The sequence below is a fragment of the Salvelinus alpinus genome, chromosome 14 (genome assembly GCF_045679555.1).
Source record: "Salvelinus alpinus chromosome 14, SLU_Salpinus.1, whole genome shotgun sequence".
NCBI classification, from domain to species: Eukaryota; Metazoa; Chordata; class Actinopteri; order Salmoniformes; family Salmonidae; genus Salvelinus; species Salvelinus alpinus.
Genome location: NC_092099.1, coordinates 50,634,836 through 50,647,959, shown reverse-complemented (window position 1 = coordinate 50,647,959; position 13,124 = coordinate 50,634,836). Strand labels below are relative to the sequence as shown.

Below are 13,124 nucleotides of genomic sequence, written 5' to 3'. Positions count from 1 at the left end.
TCAATCATTCAAATACACCTATAAGGCAGAATTATCTCAGCTTTCTTTACCTCTATCTCCACAGTATTCGGCTGCTGTGGCCCAACATATCCCCACCTTTCCCACACTCACCCTTACACAAACTCCCACACACACTCGGGGTGGGGTGTGATTTTGGGGGGAGAGTGTTGGTTATTGATGGGAGGGATGGGTGAGGTATGTAAACCTCCCACGGCTCCACTTGACGTTGCGGCATCCGGCTGTATAGCTAATGAAGAGTGCAATATAGCCAGTGACGTGCCGCGAGCACAGCCAAGGCACCCGAGTGGCTGAGCCCGGCTCTGACGTCACACAGCCCAGCCGTTGATTTGGCGCTGTCTCCGAGGCCTCGGAGCGAGAGCCACAATCCAACCATGGGTTCTGGCACTTAGACAGCCTGGCGCAGACAGAGAGCGCTGCAGAGCAGAGAGCAAGGCAGACACAGGCAGACATAGTGAGCTAGCTCTGCAGAGAGAGACAGAGCGAGTGTGTGTGTGTGAGAGCAGGGAAGAAAGAGAGGGGGCTGTCTCGGGGACCTTTCTCCGACCGGCAACATTCACAGCCAATGCAGCCTCTGGTACTATGGAAACTAAACCCCTGACCAATGGAAATAATGGAGGCTACAATGTGGCAGGTGAGTGTTATGTTGTCTCCACACTCCGCTCAAGGGATGTAAGTACCTACCAGAACAATGTCCAATGAATGAGCACTCTCTGTGTAAGTGGGTTTTGCCTCTGTTTCTCTTGTCTTATACATGGAGAAATGAACGTGAGACTGTTGGTGAACGTTGCTGTAGTGTTCAGCGATTCGCGTAATGAGAGCAAAGTTTCCCGGAGATATGCTGCAGCTTTTCTAGAAGTTCACAAGCTTAGTGTTTACAAAGGAGGGATACGATTGGCAGTCTGGATCTTTGTTATTTTCGGCCCCGAGGTTGTCTTTAGCCGTAGTAACATTTTAACTTTTCAGTTTAACATTTTATTTGTGCTGCTGCGATGTTTCTTTGCCGCCAAAGGGCTTATTTCCCTAGGTGAGAGGGAGAGTGGGAGAGAGGCAGGGGAAGAAAGTGGTGCGCTTGGCCCCCTACTCAATCTTTTGATGTGTCCTGAATAGCACCACGGTGCTCGACCCAAGCTGCTCAGTCCCTGGCGCTGAATCCTTACTTGCAGTGCCATGCTTGGACCAGGAGTGAAATGCATACAACAGTAAGACAGGTTCCATCTCTCTCCTTCAATGTCTATTCAAATTGTGCACCATCGTTCACTTGCATTGTCAATTTGTGACACGGTAGCCTTTTTTTTTTTTTGCACTGGAAAGGTTGTTGTGTCTAATGGGGCGCGGATTTTGCAGATCTTTTCAACTCTGAATATTATTACACTGTCTGGTAGGAGTAAGCTTCTTCTTATTCAACCGTAATTGTTCCAATTTACCTAGTAAGTGCCCAATCTGCTCAAAAGCTTTTCAGAAATGTTGTAATTTGCTGTTTATCCTCTGGTGCCTCTGTCAGCGTTTTCACGCTCGTTTCTGTTTCCAGGTACGTTTTTGTATTTGCTCAGCCCTCCTCTGGCTGATGAATTGCTTATTATCCCTGATCGTACTGTAGCATTACTAGCTTGGCGTTATTTGCTAATACTTCACTGGTCCATTTCCCCGTATGATCGTACCTTGTGGGACCATTAGCCAAAATAAAACACACAAAAAAATGCTACGTCCTCGTGAAGCGTATTGTAATTGGTAGAGCGGGCTGCTTATATTTAGTTGCCCTTAATACTGTGCATCTCATTTCTGTTAAATGGGGCAAACAAAGTCCTGGTAAAGTGGTACAAGGTTACGATGGGAATGAAGTCTGTCGGACTGCTGCTGGCACCACAGACCTAACGGCTACTTTGCATCTGTTGGCCATCAGCCGTCCTCATCAAATCCCCCACAATCCTGGTCTCATATTCTTTGATGTCTATTTATTAATTGTACACCTAATGAAGGGGGCCAAATTAATCATTCTAATTTGATGCCTATCTGAAATGTCTCTTGCCGTCGGTGAGCGTTGGCTCCCATCACAATCCCAGATGGTTGGAGTGGAGAGGGATGGGTGGTGGTGGTGGGGGGGGGCGACGACGACGACAAGGGACATTTTCGCAGAGTCTGGTTAATGATTCAGCTCAGTCTCCTCCAGCCTCGCTCTTAAGAGGGGTTTAAAATGAATGACATAAAGGGACCCAGTGCTACTGCATGCCACAATGCTCTAGAGATGCACTCCAGAGATAGCATTTAACATTACCCAGGAACCCCAGCGTAATTGCATTAACATTAAGCGGAAAGGGAATGTATGTCTCAAAAAGGCAATTAAGTGGTGTAATTGCTATATGGATTTAGCCGTGATGGGAGTGGAGCCTGGCGCGCTGTTCTCTAACCTCAGGAAGTCCTCATTAGCAGAACCTAGTGCTCCTTTGTGTGCTGACTGGCGGCTGCTGCCGTCCAGCAAAGGAAAGAAACTGCACCATGCCCTTGATTCTCATCCCCCCTTTATAGGTTTCATTCATTCGTTCTCCCTTTTCTCCACCGTTGGTAATTGAAAGGAAGCTAGAGGTAGCCTCGTCTCTGGCAGCAGCCGTAGCCTCGTCTCTGGCAGCAGCCGTAGCCTCGTCTCTGGCAGCAGCCGTAGCCTCGTCTCTGGCAGCAGCCGTAGCCTCGTCTCTGGCAGCAGCCGTAGCCTCGTCTCTGGCAGCAGCCCTGAGGTCAGCTGGCCCTTCTCCGTTACTGAATGTCTCACTCTGCTGTGCGAGTCTTTCCGCTGAATGGGATGATAGGTTATGTGGATATGATGATTGCTATTGAAGTCATTAGTGTAGCTCGATCTACTGACAGACTAATATATTCCTGCATTTAATATAACCACTTGGCTGCGGCCGGCACTTTTTTATTTTTTACTTATGTTCACGGCTTTGTGTTTAAGCAGATGGAAATGGACAGCGGCAGCGGGGTCTGGGAGTTAAACCTCCCACCCCTAATTCAGATCGTCATTAAAGAAAGCACCCTGGGGGCTGGAGGTGGATTTCAGCGTGTTGAATGCAGCAGAAACTTAGTGTTTGAATGGAACCGCGAGTGGTCTTGGCGTACTTCCAAACTGAAGCCAGAGAATATTTCAGATGGTGATGGAAGGGGCCATGGTGGGTGCAGAAATGGGCACTTACGGAGTATCCCTTCGGGGGTGTTTTTGTGTTTTTTTTGTTGCTGGTCTTTTCATTTATTTTTGTGTGTTTGGTCCCGTGTGGCTCAGTTGGGAGAGCATGGCGCTTGCAACGCCAGGGTTGTGAGTTCAATTCCCACGGGGGACCAGTGAATAAACACTCAACATTTATGCACTCAATACTGTAAGTCGCTTTGGATAAAAGTGTCTGCTAAATGACATGTGTTTGTGTGGTAACAAATAGAAAGGCATTTAATTAGTAGTCCTCTCCCTCAGTTCAAAGGATTCTAATCTTGCGGAATGAAATGCACTTTTTCGTTATTCTGGACAATGTAATAAGTCACTTTTTGTTTTTTTACAATTGTAAGTCGTCCTCCAGAATAAATGCTTTCCCCACGGGTAAAAATAAATTAGTTTTTTTTGAATCACATACTGTAATTGCATTTGCAGGAAATACTGTTTACCCAGTTTATTTTCAGGAAAATGTCATATTATATGTTCATGGTTAGTTAACACATGATTGAACTGTCACGGACAGATCAGTCTATTTGACTCTGTGGTTTATTACGATGTCAAGTTGCAGACACAGTAGCTGGCTTTCCCCGCTCTCCTCTCTTCAGCAGGTTAGTGCCATGCTCCCTCACTATTTTTGTATATGAGACACCTCCCTGTCTGTGTCCCAAATGGCACCCTATTCCATATATAGTGCACTACTTTTGACCAGAGTCCATAGGGTACCATTTGGGAAGCAACCCTGCCTCTCGTTTTGCACACAACACGGCAGGAAGAGAAAGCAGCCAACAGTTTATTTATCCAGCCTGACAAAATTAGTACCTTCACGCTAAGCTGTCACTCGTTGACACCAACACAGATATTTCATGTGTATCTCCCTAGATCCATTTGCCGATATTTAGATGAGCGCGAGAGACGCGCACACACACAGTCCGTTACATCCACCAGGGTCACTCACAAACTTGGCACATCCACCCGTGTTTTTACTCTGTTTCGGTCGGCCACAGTTGTAAATACCTCAACAATTTCCCAAGTCAACTGTGAGGAGACTGCCGTCTCTTATCTGGCTAGCCGCTCAGCTAAAACACACTGGCCAATTAGTGGTAAATTTGGACTCGGGATCCTCCTCGCCTGTTCTGTTCAGTGCTGCCTGCAGCTGATCAGGCTCCAGCCAAAAAGAAACAGCAGCTCTGCCCTTTTTTAATTGAATAAGTGTGAAGGAGGAAGAGGAGGAGGAAGAAGGGAGAGGCTTCTTCTTTCTCAAAGGAAAATAAAAATGACATTTTCTTTGCCTCTGTAAAATCTTCCCTCTGTCCTCCACAAATGCATTTGTGTGAACCAAGTGACTTTGTGAAGAGAACGAGCATCTGTCGTAGAAATTATGCACTCATGATGTCATCAGAAAACACAAAGGAGCATATGTACAGGCATGGAATATTAGACTGAACGTCCAATCGGTGCTCTAGCTGAAACGAGTAGCCCCTGAAGAGTCATGTGTCCAGGGTGGCCTCCTGCTGCTGTAAGATGCTCATCGCACCACAACCCTGTGGAGGTTGATCCTCATGGGGACTGAGTCAGGCAGCACTGGTCCTCCCACTACCACCACCACCCAGCCCTGCTCCCCTCTCCTCTACCAACGCCACCACCCAGCCCTGCTCCCCCTCTCCTCTACCAACGCCACCACCCAGCCCTGCTCTCCTTCTCTCCCCCCTGGAGAGCCTCCATCTGTGGCCGGCCATGCGTGGGCGTCCTAGCTCGCCTGGCGCCGGCTGTGCCGCAGAAAGCGAGGGGAGAAAGAAATGGCTCTTCTCCGGTCGCATTAAAAGCATCATTGTCCTTGAGTGGGTGCATTTAGAGAAGAGGCGGAAAAATATGCTTTAGCGTCTTGTTCAGGCCCCTTGCCGACGGCTGGTCTCTGTGATCCACATAGTGTGAGGGATGTGGAGGGCTTTTGGCAGGCTCACTCCCACACAGCACAAGGCAGGCAGACCAGATGGCCGGAGGCCTTGGGAAAGAGTCCAAGCAGAGGGACTCTAACAGATACCACACGTCCTGTTGACGGACAGGTGGTTGCAGCAAACCGACAGACGTCTCTTTGTGTGTTTAAGCGCAAGGACAGGAGCCACCCACACACACACCTGTGCTCTCCACTGATGGCCCCCACCAGCCCCGGGCTCCAGATCTCATGAATCCCAATCAGGCGAGGTCATCGGAACCATAAATAATGCAAGCAGTCCCTGCTTCAGCCCCGCGCCACCTCCATTAGCCTGATAAACGAGCTACATTGTCAGAGTCAGTAACCCGGCAAGTGTTGGCTTAGCTGTGCCCTGCCATTCTCAACACGTCCCGGCGATCTCAGGCCTCCAGCAAAGGCATGGCTTGTTTTAGCGACTGTCTGGACTGGTGTGAATGTGTGTTTACACCACTCAATTCTGGAAGCGCTAACAAATTGGTTTCGATAATAGGAATTTGGCATAGGCAACTTGCCTGTGAGTTATCCTGGCCAGTGTAGAACTGATCAGACAACTGTTCTGAACTAGCTACCATGCTTCTTGGTACTCATGGCAACGTCTGAGGTGGCACAGCGCCCGTTTACCCAGGGCTCCGTAGGGCCGAGAGGTGAGGTGGAGCGAGCTGGAAATCCACTTGACCTAGCTGACATCTGACTCTGTTCTACAAAAGTGTTGTTGAGTAGTTTACATTGGTCATTATGGATTTAAGTGAACACATATACTAACAAACCATTCTCTCTCTCCCCCTCTCTCCAGGTCACGGAGGGGCATGAGAGCCTTGTCCGAGGCCAGTGCCGTTGCTTGCCGGACCCAGTGCTGGTGACGGGGACATGGGCCTCTTCCTTAGGGCTTCCAGCACGACCCAGCTCAACACAAGCCAGAGCCTCAGCCACCAGCTGGTCCAGCACCATCCAGACACCCACGGCAGCAGCAGCACCTCGAGTGACCCTGCCTCAGAGGGCTTCACCCTTCTCTCCGGCGACACCACCCCACGGCAGGCCCAGCACCCAGCACCGCAGCCGGTACACACACACACACACACACACACACACACACACTGCTCAAAAAAATAAAGGGAACGCTAAAATAACACATCCTAGATCTGAATGAATGAAATATTCTTATTAAATACTTTTTTCTTTACATAGTTGAATGTGCTGACAACAAAATCACACAAATGATCAATGGAAATCAAATGTATCAACCCATGGAGGTCTGGATTTGGAGTCACACTCCAAATTAAAGTGGAAAACAACACTACAGGCGTATCCAACTTTGATGTAATGTCCTTAAAACAAGTCAAAATGAGGCTCAGTAGTGTGTGTGGCCTCCACGTGCCTGTATGACCTCCCTACAACGCCTGGGCATGCTCCTGATGAGGTGGTGGATGGTCTCCTGAGGGATCTCCTCCCAGACCTGGACTAAAGCATCCGCCAACTCCTGGACAGTCTGTGGTGCAACGTGGCGTTGGTGGATGGAGCGAGACATGATGTGCTCAATTGGATTCAGGTCTGGGGAACGGGCGGGCCAGTCCATAGCATCAATGCCTTCCTCTTGCAGGAACTGCTGACACACTCCAGCCACATGATGTCTAGCATTGTCTTTCATTAGGAGGAACCCAGGGCCAACCGCACCAGCATATGGTCTCACAAGGGGTCTGAGGATCTCATCTCGGTACCTAATGGCAGTCAGGCTACCTCTGGCGAGCACATGGAGGGCTGTGCGGCCCCCCCAAAGAAATGCCACCCCACACCATGACTGACTCACTGCCAAACCGGTCATGCTGGAGGATGTTGCAGGCAGCAGAACGTTCTCCACGGCATCTCCAGACTCTGTCACGTCTGTCACGTGCTCAGTGTGAACCTGCTTTCATCTGTGAAGAGCACAGGGCGCCAGTGGCGAATTTGCCAATCTTGGTGTTCTCTGGCAAATGCCATACGTCCTGCACGGTGTTGGGCTGTAAGCACAACCCCCACCTGTGGACGTCGGGCCCTCATACCACCCTCATGGAGTCTGTTTCTGACCGTTTGAGCAGACACATGCACATTTGTTGCCTGCTGGAGGTCATTTTGCAGGGCTCTGGCAGTGCTCCTCCTTGCACAAAGGCGGAGGTAGTGGTCCTGCTGCTGGGTTGTTGCCCTCCTACGGCCTCCTCCACGTCTCCTGATGTACTGGCCTGTCTCCTGGTAGCGCGTCCATGCTCTGGACACTACGCTGACAGACACAGCAAACCTTCTTGCCACAGCTCGCATTGATGTGCCATCCTGGATGAACTGCACTACCTGAGCCACTTGTGTGGGTTGTAGACTCCGTCTCATGCTACCACTAGAGTGAAAGCACCGCCAGCATTCAAAAGTGACCAAAACATCAGCCAGGAAGCATAGGAACTGAGAAGTGGTCTGTGGTCACCACCTGCAGAACCACTCCTTTATTGGGGGTGTCTTGCTAATTGCCTATAATTTCCACCTGTTGTCTATTCCATTTGCACAACAGCATGTGAAATTTATTGTCAATCAGTGTTGCTTCCTAAGTGGACAGTTTGATTTCACAGAAGTATGATTGACTTGGAGTTAAATTGTGTTGTTTAAGTGTTCCCTTTATTTTTTTTAGCTGTGTGTGTATATATATATATATATATATATATATATATATATATATTACATACACACAAACAAACGACATCGCTCACGTCACGACATTACAGCTTATGCTGTCATAGATTGTCACAGCTAATGTCTCTGTCCAGACTAGAGTTGGCAGACTGCAGAGGAAGTGCTGACCAGTCAGAAAGAATAGAGAATAGGATGGCAGTGTGTTGACAGATTACCAGATTTGCGATAACACTGGGAGATTGCTTCTCCCGTTTTCACGATAAGGAGGAGATGAGTCCCTGGAGGCCTAGGTGCTGCTAGCTGCAGCGTCACGTATGGGAGTGTCACCACCGTCTCTCCTCTCTGAGGCAAGCAACCTGGCAGACAGAACACTTACAGCTTGCTGCACCATCTGGCCATGCTGACGTCTGCCTTAGAACCAGACACACACACACACACCGTCAGGCAGTCCCTGGGTGTAAGGAAAGACTGTCTCACACACACACACACAGGAGTAGAGCATATCTCACCCACTGACGTGATAATGGCAGAGCTTTAGAGGCCACTGGTGTGTTCATGGCAGAGCTTGGTTGAAGGGCCAGTTGCTGCTCACACTCAGGGACACAGTTTTCATCAGTTTAGAACAAGGGTGGGATGTAGGGAGGGGGAGAGGTTAAGGGTTTACAGTGATGCTTTATTACAAAATTGGGAGATTTTTGTCATTGAGGAAACGTCATTGATCTGTTTGGTACAAATAGCTGCTGCTGAAACGGTAGCCTCGGGGAGGGCAGGCAGTGGCTGAGGCTGACCAAAGGAACCGTGTCGTGTGTTGTCCATCCCTCTGCTCTCTAGGTCTCGAGCTCTTGTAGACGAAGCTCCAAGTAGCTTTCTCTAATGAGAATGTCGTCTGATACTGTCACTGTAAAGGAGACTAGTGCCACTATGAGAGGTCTGGAGACTGAGGAGAGCCACAATGCCAGTGCCACACCGACACCAGCAGGGGGAGAAGAGCCAAGCCTGACCAAGACAGATTGCAGGGAGCCGGCAGAGACCCAGCCACAGGCCCAACCTCAGACCCAGCTCCAACCACAGAGGTCAGATGAGAGCTGCTGTCAAGAGAAGGAAACTCAGGTAAACCTCTCATTACAGAGCAGGGTTGTTTGTATCTCTTCCCTGCGTCCCACACCATCCCCACCAGTCAGCCTTTTCCCACTGCTTTCAACCCTTCCCCCCCCCCCCCCCCAATCAACCTTCTACCCACACAATTTCTGTATGAAAGTATGGCATGTCAGTTGAAGGGGTTGTGTTATGTACCAGGGGACTACACACCACTGAAGGTATATTCAGCTAGAAACAGGGGGCTACTGAGACAGGCGGGGGTTTGGTGTATTGGTGGGCAGAGCAGGGAGAAATAATTGCTTTCCGATACAGCACAGGCTCAGGGGCCCAGGGGAGTCTCTGGCAAAGCACAACCAATCAATTGTCAGATAATTGAGTTATGAGAATCTGCAGAAGCGGTATACCTCAAAATCACTACTCAGTTATTATACGCTTCAAGGTTAAGGTTGTGGCGGTTTCTGTATGGCGGGCAGGTTATTACCCCCCCCCCTCTATGTAGCTTGTGAACAGCTAGGCTAGTCTCCCTTGATGCTGTGACATTTCCCTCATGCTTTCTCCCTTTCTGAAGAGCCTTGACCCTGCTTATGTCGGCTCGTTTTCTTTTTCTTATCAGTCGGCAGCGCTAGTTTACTGTCAACCTGGCTGCATCTGTAAAGGTGGTTTATACAGTATTACAGCAGTCAGAGGAGAGCGGTGTCACGGTGCAGCAGTCAGAGGAGAGCGGTGTCACGGTGCAGCAGTCAGAGGAGAGCTGTGTCACGGTGCAGCAGTCAGAGGAGAGCGGTGTCACGGTGCAGCAGTCAGAGGAGAGCGGTGTCACGGTGCAGCAGTCAGAGGAGAGCGGTGTCACGGTGCAGCAGTCAGAGGAGAGCGGTGTCACGGTGCAGCAGTCAGAGGAGAGCGGTGTCACGGTGCAGCAGTCAGAGGAGAGCGGTGTCACGGTGCAGCAGTCAGAGGAGAGCGGTGTCACGGTGCAGCAGTCAGAGGAGAGCGGTGTCACGGTGCAGCAGTCAGAGGAGAGCGGTGTCACGGTGCAGCAGTCAGAGGAGAGCGGTGTCACGGTGCAGCAGTCAGAGGAGAGCGGTGTCACGGTGCAGCAGTCAGAGGAGAGCGGTGTCACGGTGCAGCAGTCAGAGGAGAGCGGTGTCACGGTGCAGCAGTCAGGAGAGCTGCATCTGAAATGGCACCACATAGAACTCTGGTCAAAAGTAGTGCACTTTATAGGGAATGTGGTGCCATTTCAGTCGTCTCTTAGCCTGGCTAGCCCCCCTTGAACATTACTAAAGGCAGTCAGAGAGTCCAGGTCTAAAGGCAGTCAGAGAGAGAAGAGCTGTAAGGAAATGGAAAGCCCAGAAGTCTGCTGAGGAGAGCTAGGCAAGATGGGAAAAGCTGATCATCTCTTAGCTCAAATCCCAGCTTATCCACTAATGTCTCCTGTGTCACCCCTAGGAGGATGGGGAGGGGAGGTGGAACGAATGTCTTTGTCGCCATCTGTCTCCTCCACTTTGCAGATCTAGACGCCTCACTGAACACATGGTGCTGTTTTAGATGTTTGCAGGAGAGAGCGGTTATGTTGCCGTTCCCTGTGGCCATCCCTCCGAATCTAGGATTCACAGTAGAATGGAGGCCAAGGCTCGCTCTCTTTCCAAATCCTCTACTGCAGTCACTTATTTAGCCTTGGGTGTAATGTAGCCTGATGCATTAGGGCTAACAAATATAAATGTTATTGTGCATTAACCATTAATAAACAAGGTAGAATCTGTTGGACATTTAGACAAAAGAAAAGATTATAAAAAATTAAATAATTATAACCCTTTGTGTAGGGATGGTTTTAGTAGCAGATTCCCGTATTCTTTAGTCTGTCATTTCACTTAGTCCTCCTCAGTCAGTTTGTTGTTAAGGGGAATCATCCCAGGACTTACAGACAATGAGACCCCTGTCTTATGGTCTATTTTGTCTCATTGCCTACTGTGCAGCAGCAGACATCGGAACAGACAGGAAAAAGGCTCAAGGTACAGGAGGCATGTTTGCTTGATGAACCCCATCATCCAGTAGTTGACAATGAATTGTTTCCCTTTCATTTACACACTGCCTGCATTTTTGTAAATGTCCATTTAAAAAAAAAAAGTTTTGTTATTTTGAAGGGAACGCATTTCTTGTGTGAATTATATTTTTGTTGCTTGTTTTTGTGTGTGTAGTTTTCAGTTATTCAAGTGCAAATTTTAAATTTGAATGCATCAGAAACAGGACGAGTGATCTGACCAGTTTATGGTTAACGTAGGTGACAGTGTGCATGGTTTCTTCTCGAGCTTGGAAAACTCTACTCGTAAGTGGGTTGCTATGCCAGTGTGTGCTGTGCTTGCACGGGAGTTCTGGGTTCCTTTTCCTCCCTCGACGCGTGTGGTTTGTTTTTAAACTCTACCTGCACAATCTCTTTGTCCCATCCTGACTCTGTTCTTAACCCTCACCACTCTCCAATCCCCAGTCTAACTCAAAGTTAAAGTTAGTTCGAAGCCTGGCTGTTTGCGAAGAGTCCTCTCCTCCTCCTATTGCTACTGATCTGCCTCGAGAACATCAGGTAACCACCACCCTCCCATGACAATTCTCAAGCCCTCCTCCTCCCCCTGAACCCTCATCTGGTGTTTAACCATCATTTCATTGCATATGTATACCCTTCAAATGCATCTCTTCTAATAGAGAAATATCAAGAGGTTCATAAGAAATTCCTCTGGTTTGTTGCCACTCTCCACTCTTCTTCATCTTCAGCCTCCAGAACAGTAGTGTTCCAACAAACTTCTGAATAATTTATTTTAATAACATAAATTCTGTCAAGCAAAATAAAAGTGTACTATTGAAGTACCTACCTAGATTCATACTCTTGAACTGTTGAGCGATAGAGATTTCCTTTCCTGGGATTTCTTTTATCACGCTATTCACAATCCCTCGCTTTCACTCAGTCTGTGCTGCACCAAAGCCCTGTTAGCAAACTTCATCTCTTCCAGGCTAGTACTTTTCACAGGGGTGGAGCAAAACATTCACCATTCTTCCATTTTAAACATTGCAGCTTTCCTTTCCTCCCCCATTTTAGAAAAATACCTCTCCTTTCCCTGGGCGTCATGTTGTACACTTGTTCTACTTTAGTATTGACTTTGAAAGACGAAAGGGAAGTCATTCTTTCTCCTTCAGATTCTTAATCAATGAGATGGAGGGAAACACCTGCTCGGTTTCTAGATGCTCTGTAGGGTGTGAATGAGGAGGGGGGAAACACCTGCTCGGTTTCTAGATACTCTGTAGGGTGTGAATGAGGAGGAGGGAAACACCTGCTCGGTTTCTAGATACTCTGTAGGGTGTGAATGAGGAGGGGGGAAACACCTGCTCGGTTTCTAGATACTCTGTAGGGTGTGAATAAGGAGGAGGGAAACACCTGCTCGGTTTCTAGATACTCTATAGGGTGTGAATGAGGAGGGGGGAAACACCTGCTCGGTTTCTAGATACTCTATAGGGTGTGAATGAGGAGGGGGGAAACACCTGCTCGGTTTCTAGATATTCTGTAGGGTGTGAATGAGGAGGGAAACACCTGCTCGGTTTCTAGATGCTCTATAGGGTGTGAATGAGGAGGGGGGAAACACCTGCTCGGTTTCTAGATACTCTGTAGGGTGTGAATGAGGAGGAGGGAAACACCTGCTCGGTTTCTAGATACTCTATAGGGTGTGAATGAGGAGGGGGGAAACACCTGCTCGGTTTCTGGATATTCTGTAGGGTGTGAATGAGGAGGGAAACACCTGCTCGGTTTCTAGATGCTCTGTAGGGTGTGAATGCTCAAGCCCATAGCATTGAACTGACAACCCCTAATACCCATGGGTTTTCCAACCAGCTACAGAATCTGTAAACTTGGGACGGTGGGGGTTCTCATTGTCCTGATGGATAGCAAGCTACTGAGAAAAGGGAACACCTGATCCCGTTTTCTGCTTCATAAAAGGTGACTACAACAGTCGTGTCTTTATTTTACAGGAGAACATTGAGATCCAGTTCACCCAGTCGTTTGACAAAGAGGAGTCGTCGTCATCGCCCATCAAGAATGAAGTGGACCAAGATAAAGGAGTGGAGAAGCTGCTGGAGAAGACTGAAAGGATGCCCAGGAAGATGCTGTCCAGAGGTAGACATCGTCTGCCTCCCCTGGTCAAAACA

The 13,124-nt window shown here is 48.7% G+C and overlaps 1 protein-coding gene across 3 annotated transcripts in view; it reads left to right on the top strand.

The window, feature by feature from the left end:
* The first annotated feature begins 363 nt into the window (after nt 1-363).
* LOC139539027 (R3H domain-containing protein 1-like) overlaps nt 364-13,124 on the top strand; it is a 38,767-nt gene continuing 26,006 nt past the window's right edge. For all 3 annotated transcript variants that reach the window (XM_071341710.1, XM_071341708.1, XM_071341709.1), the window contains exons 1-6: nt 364-652; nt 5,983-6,248; nt 8,745-8,948; nt 10,913-10,948; nt 11,422-11,514; nt 12,948-13,092. In XM_071341710.1, the coding sequence (XP_071197811.1) occupies nt 6,057-6,248; nt 8,745-8,948; nt 10,913-10,948; nt 11,422-11,514; nt 12,948-13,092 (670 nt within the window). In that variant the 5' untranslated portion in view covers nt 364-652; nt 5,983-6,056. The remainder of the gene's footprint in view (nt 653-5,982; nt 6,249-8,744; nt 8,949-10,912; nt 10,949-11,421; nt 11,515-12,947; nt 13,093-13,124) is intronic.